Source organism: Ostrea edulis, chromosome 1 (genome assembly GCF_947568905.1).
Source record: "Ostrea edulis chromosome 1, xbOstEdul1.1, whole genome shotgun sequence".
Taxonomy (NCBI): domain Eukaryota; kingdom Metazoa; phylum Mollusca; class Bivalvia; order Ostreida; family Ostreidae; genus Ostrea; species Ostrea edulis.
In genome coordinates, this window is record NC_079164.1 from 10316249 (window position 1) to 10336414 (window position 20166).

The 20166-nt window shown below is 34.4% G+C and overlaps 1 protein-coding gene across 5 annotated transcripts in view; it reads right to left on the minus strand.

Moving 5' to 3' along the window:
• LOC125664136 (endothelin-converting enzyme homolog) overlaps nucleotides 1-20166 on the minus strand; it is a 51976-nt gene that overhangs the window by 21024 nt on the left and 10786 nt on the right. Inside the window, exons 1-5 of one of the 5 annotated variants that reach the window (XM_048896696.2) lie at nucleotides 19638-19914; nucleotides 9952-10210; nucleotides 9391-9714; nucleotides 2703-2974; nucleotides 2373-2435 (exon numbers count right to left, since the gene is read on the minus strand). In XM_048896696.2, the coding sequence (XP_048752653.1) occupies nucleotides 2373-2435; nucleotides 2703-2974; nucleotides 9391-9714; nucleotides 9952-10210; nucleotides 19638-19640 (921 nt within the window). In that variant the 5' untranslated portion in view covers nucleotides 19641-19914. Of the gene's footprint in view, nucleotides 1-2372; nucleotides 2436-2702; nucleotides 2975-9390; nucleotides 9715-9951; nucleotides 10211-10670; nucleotides 10870-15348; nucleotides 15513-15615; nucleotides 16055-19637; nucleotides 19915-20166 lie in introns of those variants that run through there. The other 4 variants (XM_048896695.2, XM_048896697.2, XM_056152639.1 and 1 more) reach the window with 4 other exon arrangements.

Consider the following 20166-nt stretch of genomic DNA (forward strand, 5'->3'; position numbering starts at 1 on the left):
CATAAATAATGATGGACAATGAAACAAGCCATAAAAAGCCCGGGTACTTTCTGACTCAGGATAACAAAGATCAGGATGAACAACAAATTGTTACAATGTTCCAACCATAAACGGAAAAATTATTATTAGTGATTTTTAATACTTTTAACCTTCATCGCTTAAAGCCGGATTGCTTAATAGGCTAATGAGTGACTAGTTACCATTCTGTTAATTGCAAAATCAAATATCGAAGGGACTCTAATTTTTATCTTTAAGTTATTATTTTTTAATACAGTAATTAAATACAGTCAAGTCTTGATAAACCGCCACCTTTTGTTCTTTTGAATTTATGGCGTTATAACGAATTTGGCGATGAATTGAATTTCCGCCATCTTGGGGAAAAAGTTACTTTTCTTGTATATGTAAGAGTTATCTATCCTTTACGTACAAACTTGATAAAATAATATCTCGTAATTATTTTTCCAAATTTTCTAGCATGATTAAAATAGTTCTATCAATAATAAGACTTCTTTTCAAATCAATACACATACAAGATACATACACAGCATGTTTCAAGTTATTTATAAACCATGTCCAGTGTCGGTATTTAGCGCAACGCATGGCTGTTTCCTGTTAGGTGAGCCGTCATTAACTGGACGAAGATCAACGAGTATTTCACCCTTTGCAGTCAAAATATCACCCAATGTCCTCCTTTTTATGGACTTTTCAAATAAAACAGTAGAATAATTGGAGATTTTCTGTTGCGTACATTTTGGATGGTTTCTGTGGTATGTAATAATTTGCTTGTTTTCTTAGAAATTCAACAGAAACCTCGTTTGTGGCGAAGCCATAGCTAAATTGAAATATTTTTCAATGAGGTAAAAACAACAAGACTATGGTTCATGTTAAGTAATTATCTTGTTTATTTAATACTGGGTACTTTCTGCCCAGGTGTACGCCGTAGACCAATAATGATCAATTTCCCGCATCACTGATCACGTGCAGCCATGGCGGTTTATCGAGATAATTAACACTTTAATATAGACTTTTGTAATAAAAATACCGTGGCAAATGGCAATAGCGAATTTGGCATTTTAACGAGAATTTTAAGTAATAGGAAAAACGTTCTTAAAAAAATGTGGCGTTATAACAAAAATGGCAATGAATTGAGTGGCGATAATTCGAGAATTAACTGTACTGTAATTTCTAATAAAAATCATATAGAGTGTAATTTTTCGTGAAGAGCCTGGATATTCTTAACTTAGTTTTATTCCCTATAATATACCAATAAACAATATTCTAATCAGAAGCAACAAAATTCCACAAATATCTGTTAATAGTCCGTGCTTTCCATTGTAGTTAATCACCCTCACACACCCAACAAACTAGACAGCGATTCCTTCTATTCATATTTGAAACAAAAATGAAGATATAAAATTGCCCCATCAAAAATACTGCCTAATAGAAATTGAAATCCATGTTAATATCCATAGTTTTTCATTTTCCACAAACTGAGAAATTTGAATATGAATATAACTAACGGACAGAAAATGATGGACAGTGCTCCTCCGGTGTGATCACCTTACTTACGAGACAGTTCATTGTTTACGGGGTCTGATATATGCTATGAATCTCCTTTTACCAATTAAAGTGGACTACCATGAATTCTAAAATTATAGTGTGCTTATCATTCAAATACCTTTTTCAGTATATGAATGGTTTCAGAGAGACGAGACTATTCTGACAATATTGTTATGCTGTATCAGAATCTCAATGGAATTTTTTTACCATCTCAAGCATTATCATATTGTAAAAGATCAAACTTTGAAATAAATTTTTTCTTAAAAACAATCAGTGATTCCATACTTTTCATGGCCCCACAATAGGCAGGTACTCTATAGTGATTAGTGCGAGTGCGTGTGCACCCATCAATCCATACATGTAAACTCTTTTGCTGACTTTTTTCGCAATCCATGCAGCGATTGAATTGAAAATTTAAACTTAAATATCAATGGATTATACAGATTAGGATTGAGTTTGGGCTTTTGTTGACCTATTTTTGAAAGAGTTATGGACCTTGAACTTAGCAAATTTCAGGGATTTAACAGTTTTTCAGACTTTTTTAAGCTATTCCTACAGCTATGAAAAATTCATACATTAACATATTTTATCAACAGGTTGCAGACAAAGCATAGGTCTTTTTAAAAAATAAGGTCTCAAAGCAGGGCCCTTTAGCTATGCTTGCTATCACAATGATACCTAGTTTCAGTTGCATCATTTCTTTACATCATGATGCCAAGTCAATACATGGGGTTTATATTGCCCAAAAAATATTTACTAAGTGCATTTGACCTCCTTCATTCAATGGTTGAAGGACCTGTGACTTTATTTACCTTTTTGTCCGATTCGTTTAGATAATACTGCCTCTCCGGCAATCCTAAGCCACCCTGATCAACCTGAAACAGGACACCCAGTGATTAGATCCCGCAAAGAGAAAGAAAACACCAGCCATAAATATCATAATTCATTGGAAGGTTGTCAATAAATTAAAACTGCAAAGGAAAACATAGATATACAGCTATAAAACATCTAATATTTCATATCAGACTTGTCTACAATATTGATCTGAAAGTGACTGTAATAATTTCTTTCAAAACGAATTGAACTGCCTATGCAATGAATTATTTGCATCTACTAAATATCAACTTGTCAAGGAATCTGACCTGTAGAATATTGACTGACGAGTTTCTGTCATCGACTCCAACCCAGATAGCAAACAGAATATTTATTCCGTAGGCTTTGATTTTCTCCACATAGTCCTGGATGTCTAGGTGTGTTGTCTCGTTAAGTTTTGGCCAGGCACCTATCCCAGATAACAATTTCTGCAGCGGCTGGCCTCCTAATTTTTCTATCGTCTTGTTGCGATCCATGCAAGATTCATAGTATTTTTGAGCTTTTACTTCTGCCAAACTCGCTGTTTTGTTTAATGGCTTTTCTGAATGCGAAAGAAATTAAAATGTAACAGCTGCAATATACATATATAATAAAAATATCACAGAGGCGATTGAGTGTACTTGACTTGTTTCTTTACTTCTACCAGAGTATAATCCTACAACAATATATTAACTAAAGTATGTTAATTATAACTAATATAATAATTCTAAAGAAATAAAACAGATCATGAAAATGCACTGTTTTTATTTGGCTGGCCGGTTTCGATCATGGAGAGGACGTCATCAGAACAATTATACATGAAATGAAATCACTGAAATACGACTAACGTCTCTGTGTGTTTGTGCGTGTGTACTTAAGTACATGTATCAAACAAGAGGCCCATGGGCCACATCGCTCACCTGAGTCACCTTGGCCCATATCTAAAGACTTTTCCTAAATATTTGCATGTAAAACTTTGATCCCTATTGTGGCCCCAACCTACCCTCAGAGGCCATGATTTTTACAAGTTTGAATCTGAACTATGTTAGGAAGCTTTCACGTAAATGTTAACTTCTATGGCCCAATGGTTCTTGAGAAGAAGATTTTTAAAGATTTTGATTTTCTCTATATACTTTTATGTAAAACTTTGATCTATTGTGGCCCCATCTTACCCCTGGGGGCCATAATTTGAACAAACTTGAATTTGCATTATATCAGGAAGCTTCCATGTAAATTTGAACTTTTCTGGCCAAGTGGTTCTTGAGAAGATCTTTAAATGACACCACCCTATTTTTGCATTTTGTGATTGTCTCCCCTTTAAAGTGGGCATGGCCCTTCATTTGAACAAACTTGAATCCCCTTCACCCAAGGATAATTTGTACTAAGTTTCATTTGCCCAGTGGTTCTGGAAAAGAAGATTTTAAAGAAATTTCAGAGTATTTTGCTATTTCATCATTATCTCCCCTGGGAAAAAGGCATTGCCCTTCAATTGAACAGACTTGAATCCCCTTGCTCCAAGGACGTTTTGAGCAAAGTTTGGTTGAAATTGGTCTGATGGTTCTGAAGAAGTCGAAAATGGGAAAGTTTACAGACAGACAGATGATGAACAACAGGTGATCAGAAAAGCTCACTTGAGCTTTAAGCTTAGGTGAGCTAAAAACCAAAGATTTGTCACAAGAAATATATGCACACATGTGAAATACGAAAGACTTAACTCTTACTGTTCAAAAGTCATGTTCAAGTTTTGTAGACAGACAGACGTACAAAAAACTACATGTATATGCCCCGAAATCTCCAATTACAGTAAACATGTTAAAACTTATCATCATATTTTTCTAGAGTGAAATGATAGTTCTTGTGCATCATATTGAATGATCAACTTCCCTCCTCCCTTCTCTGATTTTCCATATCTGAGAAGCAGTAGACGATGTTTGACGGTTGATTATAGCCTATAAATGGACTTTATTTCCAGTTCACCATGACGATGCAAGAAGTAAGACCTTGTCAGAGTTGCTTCTAAATGGTAGGGGTCTAATTATCATTTTATATCGAACTTTTCACTGAAAATAGCAAACAATGCAGCTGGTAAGAAAGAAAACTAAGATGGCGGCGTGATATACTGTGAATAATTTGTTTACGGGAAGACAACTTTTTTTAATTAATTAAAAGATACTTAAAACATCAAGAGCCTGTGTTACAATGCACTGCACTGTGTATAGTTATAAATAGTAAATAATGTACCATACTATATAAACTTACATTGTACAGTACTATGTATACTTACAATGTACAGTACTATGTATACTTACAATGTACAGTACTATATATACTTACAATTTGTACAGTACTATGTATACTTACAATGTACAGTACTATGTATACTTACAATGTACAGTACTATGTATACTTACAATGTACAGTACTATGTATACTTACAATGTACAGTACTATGTATACTTACAATGTACAGTACTATGTATACTTACAATGTACAGTACTATGTATACTTACAATTTGTACAGTACTATGTATGCTTACAATGTACAGTACTATGTATACTTACAATGTACTGTAATACGCAACTGCTAATATGTATACAAAACTCTATGATAAAACCATTGTTTTCATTATGTTAATAGTGCAAATGAAAGGCATGATAGTGAAATTATTGAACAAATGTCAATTCACCTTTAGTTCCATCCAACACCCCGACTCACAATGCAAATACTGTAAACAGCCTTATTTTCACTGCAGTTTCAGATTTAACTGTTTTCACTCAGGGAAAAATAAAGGATATAAGATTTCTATTACTTCTATATAATATAAACAAAAATTATAACTTTACAATGGACTGAAAACAAATTTTGATTGGATGTGAAAATAACCAGTTACGGTAACCGCAACGTTATTCTTGACATTCCTATCGTGTTCTATCGTGCGTGTATCCTAAAATTGTATTGTGTGTGTATCCTATCATATTGTGCGTGTATCCTATCATATTGTGTGTTTATCTTATCATATCATGCATGTATCCTATCGTATTGTGCATGTATCATATCGTATTGTGCATGTATCTTATCGTATCGTGTGTGTATCCTATCGTACTGTGCGTATATCCTATCATATTGTGCATATATCCTATCGTATTGTGCGTATATCCTATCGTATTGTGCGTATATCCTATTGTATTGTGCATATACCCTATTGTATTGAGCGTATATCCTATCGTATTGTGCATATATCCTATTGTATTGAGCGTATATCCTATCGTATTGAGCGTATATATCCTATCGTTTTGAGCGTATATCCTATCGAATTGTGCGTATATCCTATCGTATTGAGCGTATATATCCTATTGTATTGAGCGTATATCCTATCGAATTGTGCGTATATCCTATCGTATTGAGCGTATGTCCTATCGTATTGTACATGTATCCTATTGTATCGTGTTTTGCATTTATCAGGTCTATCGTGTTTAGCATGTATCAGGTTTTCCGTTTATTGTGAAAATCCTGTATTGTGTAGCTTTGGAACCTATCGGGATCGTATATTAAATCTAATGAAAAAGTACGATACTTTCCGAAAGCTCTATTCGTTTTGTTAAAGAATCAAGGAAAGGCAATATATTTGAAGGAGAACATAAAGCTGTCGATTTTAAGGCAGAAGAAGAGCTATTTGTCTCCAAAGAGGGTGAAAATTTATCACAATTTCGTTCTAAGTAGTCTGGAAAGTAGGCAGTGGTTTAATTGCCGAGCAAACCGAGGACAGAAAATCTGAAAGCTCCTTCATTTGAAGTTCATAAACATTTGCTTGTCTAGAAACAATTATTTGTAATTAACACATACAGAGAAATAGGAAGTTCCGATTTGAAAGGAAAAACCAATAAATACATTATTTATTACATATATTTCAATAAAGGCTCTTTTTCTTCTGATTTTTCCACCTGTATTCTACCAACTACTGAACTTGTGCACATCTTATATCTGATTTTGTGTATCACCCGTGTTTTGACAGCAAACAATCTCAGGGACATTGTATTTCACACATTTAGAAGATTAAGTTTTAAAAGGGTGCAAGGGTGTTGCATCTCCCAAAAGTCTGCTCAACTGGGAATGACTCAGCTGTGATTGTTGTTTTTTAGCCGAGTTGCAACGAAGTTGAACTCGGCAATTGGTTTGATGATGTGGGCGGGCAGGTGGGTGGGTGGGCGGTTGGGCGTCAACAATTGGTTTCCGGATGATAACTCGAAAAGTTTACAATCTAATCAAATGAAACTTTGATATATTTTTGGGTACCAGGTAAGGAAGACCCAAATTGATTTTGGAGAAAAAAGGTCAAAGGTCAAAGTCACAGTGACCGAATATAGAATGAAAATTTCAGAAAAATTTGGTTTCTGGATGATAACTCAGAAAATTTAAATCCCAATCAAATGAAACTTTGATATATTGTTGGATACCAGGTAAGGAAGACCCCTATTGATTTTGGAGAAAAAAGGTCAAAGGTCAAAGTCACAGTGACCGAATATAGAATGAAAATTTCAGAAAAATTTGGTTTCTGGATGATAACTCAGAAAATTTAAATCCCAATCAAATGAAACTTTGATATATTGTTGGATACCAGGTAAGGAAGACCCCTATTGATTTTGGAGAAAAAAGGTCAAAGGTCAAGGTCACAGTGACCGAATATAGAATGAAAATTTCAGAAATATTTGGTTTCCGGATGATAACTCAGAAAGTTTAAATCCAAATCAAATGATACTTAAAGATATTGTTATGTTCCAGGTAACGAAGACCCCTATTGATTCTGGAGAAAATAGGTCAAAGGTCAAGGTCACAGTGACTGAAAATAGATTTAAAATTTTAAAAAAAATTTGGTTTCTGGAGGATAACTTGAAATTCTTTAATTTGAATCAAATGAAACTTGGATATACTGTTGGATACCAGCAAAGCAAGACCCCTATTGATTTTGGAGAAAAAAGGTCAAAGGCCAAGGTCACAGTGACCGAAAATAGATTGAAAACTCTGGACAGTAACTAGAAAAGTTTAAAACTGAAATTAGTTCTTCACAATTATAAATATGCCACATCATTCCTGACTTTACAATGTATCCCATGCAACTCGGCGTATGCACCCCTGGATTTATATATTGATTTTTTCTTACTTGTATATGTACACTTGTACCATTGTACCAATAGTCCTACGGGTAAATACTGGACATTTATGCTGGTTTTGATGATTATTTGAATTTTTTACATACTAAACACAAATTTTTTTAAGCGTTTCAAAATTGTGAATTTAAAAAAAGCTGGGTGGTTTTTTTTATAGTTTATTTTTTGTTATTATGATATCAATTTAAATAGATATGTTCCAATTACTTATGACAATCAATTATCACTCATAGTGTAGAAATATCTAAAGTATGAAGATATGGTGTAGTGCAGTGGATTTTTTTAAAGAGGTCATGATAAAAATAATTGACGTAATTCTTAAAAGAGCGGTGAACTTAGAGCTTGATGCAAAATAACCCCCTCCTCGCTACACACAAAATATTACTTGGTTTTATTTCACATTCAAAATAATAGACATTAGAATAAGAGAGCTACTGAAGCATGATATCACTACATTATATTGCATTTAGTTAATTCTCTGTAAAATTTATATATTAAACATTTATTTAGGTAACAATATAAATTTTAGAACCATTGGCTGAGAAATTCATATAGATATCAAATAATGAATTAAAAACCGTATATAGTTTAGTTTTCTTATTTTAGCTGTGATTGCATACACAAAAAAAAAATAGATCGAATGAAAAATATTTTTTCAAAAAAACCAGTGTGACCGTATATTAAGGTAGCTCACTACACTAAAGCTTATACTCTGTATGACACCACGTCACAAGATGGCGATTGAAATGTTTTGTGAAATTATTTGTATCGATCGATTTGTTTGTCTATCATCGTAGCTCAGTACTTGGTTAAAGCATTGGGCTGGTGAACCGCAGATCTTGAGTTCAAATCCCCCCAGAGTCTTTTATTCATATGTGTTGAAATAATTTTTTGGAAAATCATGTTTTTATCCAAATTTATAGACTTTTTGGCCTTTTTGGCATATATACTTATTGTATATCATCATATCTTTTATAATTAAATCAAATTTGTACTGATTTGAAAAACTATTTCTGGGTGTAGTGAGCCACCTTAAATGCCCTCAAAAGTGCATATAAATTATACGTTTTAGGTATATAATCAATATGAAATCCTTCTGCATCAATATCATTACCAACATAATGTAATTATGTTGTAGGTATCAAAACTTCGTTCTATCTAAACTGCTTCTAAATTTACAACATTTCTATCAGGTTTCCGTTATCATGAAGATCGTTTATTGTGTTTTGCGTTTATCAGGTCTATCATGAAGATCATTTATCAGGTTTTGCGTTTATCAGGTTTACCGTGTATCCTTAGGCTATCATATTGTGCGTGTATCCTATCCTATCGTGCGTGTATCATGTTCTATCGTTTATCATGTCAAGAATAATGCTGAGGGTACTGTATCATAGCGAATGTTTTTTGCTGTAGAAAGCTGTTTACAGTATAATTGTGAACCTCCTCTGTCCCGCACCAAAGCTAGGGGCTCTTTACATTCATTTTAGAATTTCAGTAAGTCTGTTATTAGTTTTTGCAGTAAAGCTACACCAATCCAACACATAATGTAAACTGCGTATTAATATTCCGCACATTTTCCATCTTATTAAGAACAGTCTGTTAAATCTTCACAGAACATATGTGGTACCTACCATTTTATGTAAACCTGTCTAAAGTAAAGAACAAACATCAACAGAGTGATTCTGATGAGACAAGTGGACATAAAAATCCCTAGAGTAGAAAACTTCACATCAAACAGTACAAAAAGGTCACAAGTCTAACCTTCCGACTGAGACGCTACACTCAGGACACAGACAGACAGACAGACCTACCTATGACTTTTTTCATCACAATCTGATTTTCCTGCCAGAGCACATTAAATGTCCCCCAGCGTGAGTGTCCAGAAGGCAAGGGGTGACTATCCACCCAGCCCCCACAGGCATACTGGTAAAAATCCTCGCAGGGGTCTGCTGTGGTGTCCATAGAGTTGTATAGAGAGGCCGCAACAGTCACACAAGCAGGGGTCAAACATACGGAGGGAGGCCCAGGGCAGGTAGGGGCTGGACCAGGGGTCACAGCAGAGGGGGTGGGGCACTTCTTTGTGTAGTTTGTTTTAATGACTGGAATGATCTTCCCACATTCTTTACAAATCTGTACTGCAAAAAGAGAACCCTTGTATGTAAATATATTGAAACTGAAAATAAAACATTCTCTAACAAATCAATTTAGCCATCTGATATTGGCACGGGAAAACGGAGATGCATCTGCAGATTTTCACAGGTCTGTAGCAGAGTGTATCACAGTTACATAAGAGAACATTGATTGAATTACTCATCTTACGTATTGTATCACAATTACATGAAGAAACAATTGATTAAATCATTCAGAGTTACTTTTTTGTAGCTTGGATGTTTGTGTGTCGGTCTGGTTGCTGGAGCTCTGAGTTGCCATGACGATGGCCATGATGAGGACGGTGAGCATGAGCAGGAGACATAAAACAATCAGCACCCGTTCCAGCAGCGTCTTCCTCTGCCAGGAAAATAGGTTGTTCCTCACCACCACCCCCGTCTCAAAGTCCAGGGCCCCTGGGACACTGTTCTCCGAGGCTTCATCCTCCTCCAGGTGTGTATGTTTATAGCCCTTGTTAGACATCTACACAAAAAAGACAAAAATTATTGTAAATACAAAATATGTGCTCATCTTGAACCATCTGAATATTTCACTTAGTATATAGCCTCCAATAATATCATACATGTGAAAAATGTTGTTCATTAATTTCATTACAAACACCTACACTTTGGTACATCATTAAAAGGGTGCTTTCAAACTAAATTCTCTTCCACCGACAGTGTTTAATGGTGACACAAGTGTACTATTTATCTCTTTTATTTACATAGGTGTTACTACCAGCAGGAAATTAAATAGTGAAAAAGCCCACATTCGATCTGGCGAAAACTAGCTGTCACTAGTGAACTTACGACCGACCGATATCACCGTACCTACATCTCCACCTGTTCCAAACCATTAAACTAATATCCTATTTAATTCCATTTGAAGAAAACTAAAAACTTGAAATTTGTCATTGACATGGTACAATATGTGTTACAACCACCTCTTAATAAATTCCTTTGATCCCTGGCAACACTTTCAGTGGGATGACAGATCTTGTCACAGTAGCCCTTACACTTCTTGAGAGCTTGATGCTGCTTCAGACTCAAGACTGACTCCTGGTGAATGAAAGCTGATTAGCAATCAGCAGGTAACAATCAGATAGCTGCCAGTCTTAGCATTGCTCACTCCTTCTAGTAGCACTGCCTTGGATTAAAATCAATGCTACATATGATGAGGCAGTACAATTAGAGACTAATAAAATCTGGTCTACACAAGTCGCCCTGTGGGCCTAATTATTCCATACAGAGCACTGAACTGCAGTTGCTGTGTATATTGCTATTGACAATCTGACAGAAGAAATTATTAAGCTAGCTAGCTTTCAAGCAAGCAGGATTTTCTCTCTATTTCCGAAAAAAACAAAGTCATTTTGTTTTCATAATTATTCAGAAAAAAATTTTGATTACCAAGTTATATTCAATTGCAATTTTTTATATATACAGTATCTAAAATTTATTTTTCAAGTTTCTCCGAATATAAAAAGATGTGAATAAAACTTTCAATCACAGCTACAAATGTATAATTATTGGAGTATACAGGCAATTAACATACTTTTACTAATCATGATAAATAGATTAGAATAGGTATAATTTACATACATAACATTCGACACTGAAGACAAAATCCTATTATGAAATAAAGCATCAGTTTGTCTGATTTTAAGTATACAAATGATAGAATTCATAATCACACTCATCCCACGAATTTACATGTGTAACATCACAGGAACAGAGACAATGCAATGAACCACTCAAGGATTCGAACCTGGGCCCCCTGAATCCCTAGCCAGGTGTTCTACCAACTGAGCTAATTAACTCACTGGTCACCAGCGATCAAACCCGGCTGACCACTACACATGTAAGACTGTCAAACATACAACCACAATAGATGACCTGACATCCATCAGACCATGGAATATTCCGTACAACAGTAAGTCTGGCTATCAAACTGAACAATCACGTTATTTACAGTCAATGACACTCTGATCTCTTGATAAACAAAATAAGGGCTACTGTTATCTAATTCATTGATCATACACAATTAGCTGATATCGGATTATAGAAACCATACACAATTAGCTGATATCGGATTATGGAAACAAAATCAAAATGTTGAAATATTTCAAGAGATGAAAATTCTCCAAGAAATCTACATCAGAATGGCTGGATTTCTATGGAGAGTTATTGATTCTCAATGCGTTGCTTTTAAATGAGGCTTTTAAAACAGATAATGGTTGAATCCCAAGGCATGATCAGTCTGTCAAGAGAATGGATAAAAATATCTTCAGAAGACTATATACACATAATGAGAGTTTACGCTGTAAGCTAAAGGCTGCCAAATCTGGGCCACAAACATTATTGTAAAATTGATAAAACTTAGAATCCCTATATAAGAGTCATAACTGAAAACAAAATTATGTGTTATATAAATGTTATCTAGGAATAAATAGTAGAGCCAATTCATATAGCATACATGTATATATGTTTTGAGACAATATACACTTTTGTTTTATAGAGATGTATTTAATACATGTGACACTGCGCATGTATATTCAAAACATGTGCATGCACATTATCTACAAAAGTGACGTCCAGTTGCCAATATGCTTTAGTGATCAGAGCAATTCACGGGTCATGGGTTTTAGCTGTACGTGTCAAATCTACATGTAAGATGTCAAAATTAGGTAGTGACTGCACGTTCCTTCACAAAATGCTCAGCATTTAGAAGTGACCATTATGGGTCTTTATTAAATATGACCTTAGAAACAGAGGTCTCGTGTCCTGGCAGGCTTTGCACATGGAAGAACCTTTACTGCTACTGCCCCGGCCCCGCATGTCAAGCACATAACCTCACTGCTATACTGCGCCCCGCATGTCAAGTATATACCCTCACTGCTACTGCCCTGCATGTCAAGTATATACCCTCACTGCTACTGCCCCGCATGTTAAGCATATACCCTCACTGCTACTGCCCCGGCCCCGCATGTCAAGCATATACCCTCACTGCTACTGCCCCGCATGTCAAGTATATACCCTCACTGCTACTGCCCCGCATGTCAAGTATATACCCTCACTGCTACTGCCCCGCATGTCAAGTATATACCCTCACTGCTACTGCCCCGGCCCCGCATGTCAAGCATATACCCTCACTGCTACTGCCCCGGCCCCGCATGTCAAGTATATACCCTCACTGCTACTGCCTCGCATGTTAAGCGCATATGTCTGAATCTGTAACACCTCACCTACACAGGGTGAAGTCGCAATATACAAGTAAACATTTTTAAAAGGGCCAATGTAAACAAAGAAGAAGAAAAAATTATAAAAGTTTATGTGCACTTTGTGATATGCAAATATGTATGGGTATTTTGATCTAACTATTTCCATTTATAATCCTACACACTTTAAAACTTGCCATCATTGTATAATTCATGTTTCACGATGCACAGTTCGATTCAGTGTGATTCGCTTTAAAACATGTTTCAAAGCATGGAAATACCATTAAGCTGTCAATGCTAATAAAGATTTTAATCCAAATAGATTAGAAAGAATAGAAATTTATATCTAAATTCCAATAAAACAATAGAGAAGCTACCATGACATGTGGATTAAGTCATAAAAACAATCCACTGCAGTACAAATCCAAACTGCTGTTGATTCATTATACAACATTGGCTATAGATATAATCATTACAATTCATATCACTAAAATTCCATTCTTAATTTAAATTTCAAGTAATTGAATTATTATATTCATTCTGCAGTCTACAGAATTATATACAGCCAGTCACAAGACAAGGTAGACAACAAGTCGTGTAAAAGCTGGCTCTATGATTCTCCAAGTCCAACTGTAAAACTGTGCAAGTCAATATCGAAAAACAGATCTTGACAGTCTCCACAGAAACATGTATATTAGGAATTACTGTCTAATTTGTCGGTATAGGAGATAATTAACCGTATGTACAATGAAAAAATGGATAATTTGCATGCGAGTGCATGACTATCTGTTGATCAATGACATGCAATTCAGCAATGAAAGGAAAACTGAGTATAATTTTAATTCACAACCAATGGGTCTTCCTACGAAATTACACGATAATAAGTATAATTCCTCGCATACATGTATATATTCAACAAAAAAATTTCATTTTTGAAGATATACATGAGAATATGTACTGCAAAGCATCACGCCAACATACTTTTAATGGCAGAAAAATAAAATTTATAATTTCTTATCTTTACATTCTATATACTTTCGTTTCTGTTGGAATTCCCTGCCATTAGATGTACTACATGACCTGTACACATTTATCAAGGTTCATGTGCACATTATTTTTACTAAGGAAATGACATTGTTAAAATTTGTAAAGATATCAAAGGTAAATATATTGGAATATAAATATTTTGGAATCTATACAATATCAAATCACTTTTGCACAGATGATACACATGCTAATTATCTGATAGAAATTGATTAAGATAAGGCATACTGCATGAATAGCATATTGCAGTGACAGATTTCAGAGCTGAAAGCCCGAGGGGACAGTTGCCCCTAACTTAAGATCTCCCTCCAAGATTTCAAAAAAGGAGAGAAAGTTATTGTACAAAATTACAGCAATCTTGAATGTCCTTTTGTTTGTATGAACATTACGCTATTTTTTACTTTTGTTTGTATGAACATTAGGCTATTTTACAGAAATCTTTACTTTTGTTTGTATGAACATTAAGCTATTCTATTACAGAAATCTTTACTTTTGTATGTATGAACATTAGGCTATTCTATTACAGAAATCTTTACTTTTGTTTGTATGAACATTAGGCTATTTTACAGAAATCTTTACTTTTGTTTGTATGAACATTAGGCTATTCTATTACAGAAATCTTTACTTTTGTTTGTATGAACATTAGGCTATTTTACAGAAATCTTTACTTTTGTTTGTATGAACATTAGGCTTATAATTCTTTACTTTTGTTTGTATGAACATTAGGCTATTCTTTACTTTTGTTTGTATGAACATTAGGCTATTCAACTGTTAGATGTTTACAAAAGAATTAAGCACAAGATCTTAAAACTTAAAATGCTCTCTCCTTGGGTTTTGTTTATCACCATGCACTGACTTGAATTTCTATATTGCAATCATTCATAATCCAGCTAAAATGACAAAAACATAAAACCATGAAACAAACCATCTCAAAATTGTACAGAAGCTTCAGTGTCTGCACATGCAGGCTTTCATTAAAATGGGTGCAACCCTTAGAGTTAATAAGTCCCTCCAACCCTTAAGTTAGTCCCCCAAACCTTAGAGTTATCCCCTCCCCAACCCTTAGAGAAAGTCCCCCCAACCCATCTCAACCCTTAAAGTTATCCCTCCATCCCTTAAAGTTATCCCCCAACCCTTAAAGTTATCCCCCCATCCCTTAGAGTTAGCCCCTTCGTAAAAAATAAAAAAAATTGGACTCAAATTTCTATAGGTCAATTACCATTAAGCAACAGCTTTAATTATTTAACTCAGCCTAACTTCATCCAGAAAAAAAGTCTTACAAATCTCAAGGACATAATATTTATGTATATTTGAACATATATTTACATGGCTTCCTGCTTCATATGTATAAGCAATGACTCACCATGGCTACTTCCCAAGCAATTACATCATCAAAGTGAAAATACAGTGTTCTTAGGACTGATGTAACAAGATAAATATGCAAACACTCTTTCTACAGGAGATATGTGCCCTGTATATATATAGGAAATCAATCTCATACCGGAGAGCAATTGTCACTCCACTGCTAATAACATGTTGCATAAGACTTTGTCAACAACACATCTACCCTAAAGATCCAGAAACAGAATTTAAATAGCTGTAGTTCAATAACAGAAGAAATATTTCTCACCTGTAAATACATGCTATCCATGCATACAAAATGTCACAGGAAATTAGCCATTGTAAGACAGAAGTAGACCGAGTAAATCCACTGATATCAATAACAAATCTGTTAATACATAAACCCTTTCCGTTAATTTTCCACCCCTGATAAGGAGAAATGATTTTTCTGATAAGGTCACACTCCTACTGCAGGACGACAACTCGGATCCCTGCTAAAGGACCTGGAAGAATGTGTTCCTAACTCTAGTTCCCGCTGCCATATTGATTTACCATTACTATGAAATACACAATGATAGGATCTTCCTTTTTGCACAATTACGTCCATAACGAATATGGCTGTGAAAGGAACTGGAGGCCATGTTCTTTAGTTTGTAATTCATGCCATATGTTAACACTACTGCAAGCAGTCCATTTAGTCAGCTATAAACTGACTCAACAACTGAGTGATGTCTGCACACAACTTAGGAATATCTAATATACAAATTGATATGGATTCCAAATTCTATTGAATAAATAACATTGATTTTCTTTCTCCTTATAAAATTGTGCTCAGACGTGTAGAACAAGGCTATAATCCTATTCCCTAGAAGTGGATCAACTTTAGCTTAACTGTCTAAAAATCGACACTGTATCCTTGACAAATGCTTTTTAACAAGAGGCCCATGAGCAAATTTGAACAAGGTGCATAACCCTACCAAATATTTCTTCGGTTTTTTTTTTAAAGCATTATTTTATATAGACAGTGCAATACATCATCAATCAGTATTCAGATAACAATCAAAAATATTCAAATAATGACCTTGACCTTGGTCAAATGATGTTACATATGTATTATGACACTGTCCAATCATAAACAATTTCTATTTTTGAGTATACATGTAAGATAAATGTTAAAGATTAAAGAACGTAATTTGATCATTTTCAATTTATGATCAAGACACATGGAGTCCCACCCTAGAGTCAGAACTAACCCACGAGTCATGAATTTTACGATTTTTTAATAAAGTACCATGCCAAATTTAATTATCCATCTAGTGCATGTAATTTATTTCCTAAATGTTCAAGACTAAATAAATATACAATGAAAAGATACTTATCAAGGACATGCAATGTTTCTCAATATATACATGCACATGTCATACATAATTTTTCATGACATTTCACACACAATACATTTGTATTCTATCTCGTTTCTACAAAAAACTTGAGGATATATAACCAGTTAGAGTTGGCATATTTTGATAGTTTCTAAATGTTGTTGCATGTAAAAATACTTGGAACAATCGGGTATCGAACCCAGGACCCTTGCATTACTACCAGGTAGTTAGGTGATCTAAACACTGAACTACCCAGGCCAATATACAACTTAATCAAGTACAATAGTATCACTACTTACATGTAAATAAAAAATAAACCTATTTCGGAAACCCTACAAAAATTCTTCATATATTGAGATGAAAAAACAATTTTTAGAGAAAATGTCAGAAACATTGCATATGCCCTAGTTCTTTTAATCATTAAATGGATTTTCATTGTCTGATCTGCATAGCCCATACTAAGGTCTGAAACATGAATAATGAATTTCACAATCTAATTAATAGAATTTAAGTCTCTATACTTGATCTAATTTAATGCCTAGCATGTTTTCTATGTTCAAGTATAGAGAAAAAGATTTTTAAACAGTTTAAAAGGCCCTATATTCAGAGAACCCTGGTCTTTCAATTGGCGACAGAACTTCAATCAAGCCTATGGTGTTTATATCTGTCAACTGATTCGATACACAAGAGCTTGTTCTGCATATGATCGGTTTTAAAACTGAGGCAGGCTATATTGACAATCAAGTAGATGTTAAAGGGGTTTCAACTGCAGTCTCATTTAAAGTCAGCAATTCGCAATTTCTTTGGTCGTTCTAATAATCTACATGTAGTTTGCCAATACAGCCTGTCATTGGGTCAAATGCTGTCTGATGTGTTTCATACCAACTGTTAGGCCATTCTTTACACACTGATTTTGACTATATGGATAACTCTGATTACCTGATCAAGATATAAGGCCCACGGCAGGTATGACCAGTCAGCAAGGTATGCTTACTCCTCCTAGGCACCTGATCCCACCTCTGGTTTATCTACGGGTCTGTATTTGCCCAACTCATGATTTTGACGTATTCTTTACAGGATTGATGAGATCGATCACTGTTCGTTATCTTGACCTTGATGATCACTGTTCGTTATCTTGACCTTGATGATCACTGTTCGCTATCTTGACCTTGATGATCACTGTTCGCTATCTTGACCTTGACGATCACTACTCGTTATCTTGACCTTGATGATCACTGTTCGTTATCTTGACCTTATCATTTAATGCATTTGCACTATATTGATTCATGTAGTCTTAACCCATGGACCTACATAAACCCCTATACCCAGACTGGGATTCATCACTGAATTATTTAAGTTGAAACTTTTAAAAGTCTGAGATTTTTTTTTAGAAATCCAAGCCTGGTGCCATACAATTCCCACTTGTCTTAAAGGTTTCTAGGCATGCTCATTCTAACTGTACAGCAGATTTTATGCCAGATACCAAAAATTTGAGAAAAGTTTGTAAAAATTACATCATTTTTAGAGCTTTATTATTATAATTCAGCCCTAGACCTCTAAGGTCCTACATAAGTCATAGATGTTCAGCAGCGATTTTAGCGAAATTCAGCTGTACAATTTCTACACGAAGTAAAGAATGTTTTAAGGTGATGATGCACTATTAAAATGTAGCCCATTATCTAATTAAAATTATCTAGTACTCATATTCGGTTGTCTGTGTACTACATGCAACTATTACTTTAACTGCATGCACATAACTCTAACAAAAACTCTTACAATAACTCTTTCATGGACTTTAATTTATATACTTTCAAATTGCATCTTGAGAAGTTCAATTATATTGTCAAAGTTTAGCACTGGCTGTGTATTCAATAGCCGCAATAATATAATCACTTTAAGTATATGAAAGCACTAGGATAGGGCATGCCATGTTGCAGTGGAGAACTGGTGTTTATGATCTAGATATTTGATTATCATTCTACATCAGTATTTGTACAGTATGTAGATAAAGGAAAATCACTCCCCTTTCCAGGAAAATAATCTGTAAAGTTCAGCAGCCATCAAACCTTGATAATAACACAATCACGAAACTGTTACAGAAACTCAAATTTCTTCAACTTTTTGGCAATCATCTAATGCACGCGTCACCCCAGCAAACACTCTCTACATTTTACCTCAAGACGGCTAAGTAAACAATTAGCATCTATGCATGGTATTCCCAAATGTTAATTACCCACTTGTGTAAACTGAATATTACTTTATTTTCAAAGCTTTGGAGGAAAATTCCTCAGTACCTAATGACCAAACAACTCCCACATGTTCTTTTCAACATGAAATTAGTCATTCTGTTCAAAAGTTGAATCCCCTATCACACAATAATAAATCAAGCCTCTTTCCCCTCATATGTAATAAATGTTTTTAATGTCAGTATATGAAAGAATTGAATTAGATGTCAAACTTACAGAGTTGATAAATGATTCAAAATAAGATTAGAAAGAATTGAATTAAATGTTAACAACTGATTCCGAATGAGATAAGAAAGAATTGAATTATATGTCAAATTAGGATTTGATAACTTAGATTTACGATGAGATTAGAGAAAAATGCTCTCAGATTTCCTACACTGAGTTGCAGTTAACACCTGTATGTACAAATTGATGCGCAGGATAACATTAAAAATTGAAGACATATCACAAATATATTATGCAACAGCTCTAATTTTCAGCTCGAATACATGATTATAAAATTCTAATCCCAAGAGGTTTCTTATGTGTGAAACATACAAATTATAAAAACAGCAATTAACAAAGATAATTAATCATAATATAATTATCACCAAATCTATAAAAACATCCCTTTGTTTCAATTTATCCTAGTATCCCCTGTGCATTGCCACAACCCCTACAAAACAGACAATAACATATATACATACCATGTGAAAACTCCCCGACACAATGCTGGCATAAATACAAACTAAATGTTCCCCAACTAGACAAACTCAATAACACTCAGTCGTGTTCAATAAAATGTAAATTTTGATGATAGATATCATCAGTATCATCCTGTGCGGGTCACGCTGAATGTGGGGATGCATTGATCACTCAGAATTATCAAGCTATCTAAAACTATACTCACTACACCTTCTTCTAGCTTGTTACAATGCATTATATTGATTATTATTAAATCTATCAAAAGTGATATTACAATCTCTTAAAAGTGATATCACAAATCATTAAAAGTGCGTTCAGTATTCATGGGGGATAAAATAAAATATGAATCAAAAAGCTCATGGGCCACAACACTCACCTGAGTCACCTTGGCCCTGCTATATATTCTTCATAAGAAGATTTTTAACTATTAAATTCCATCACAAATCTTGACCTAGCTTGTATTATGAACCCAACCTATCTGGAGTTATGACTTTATAAAACTTGAATTCACTCTACATGACATGGGGATGC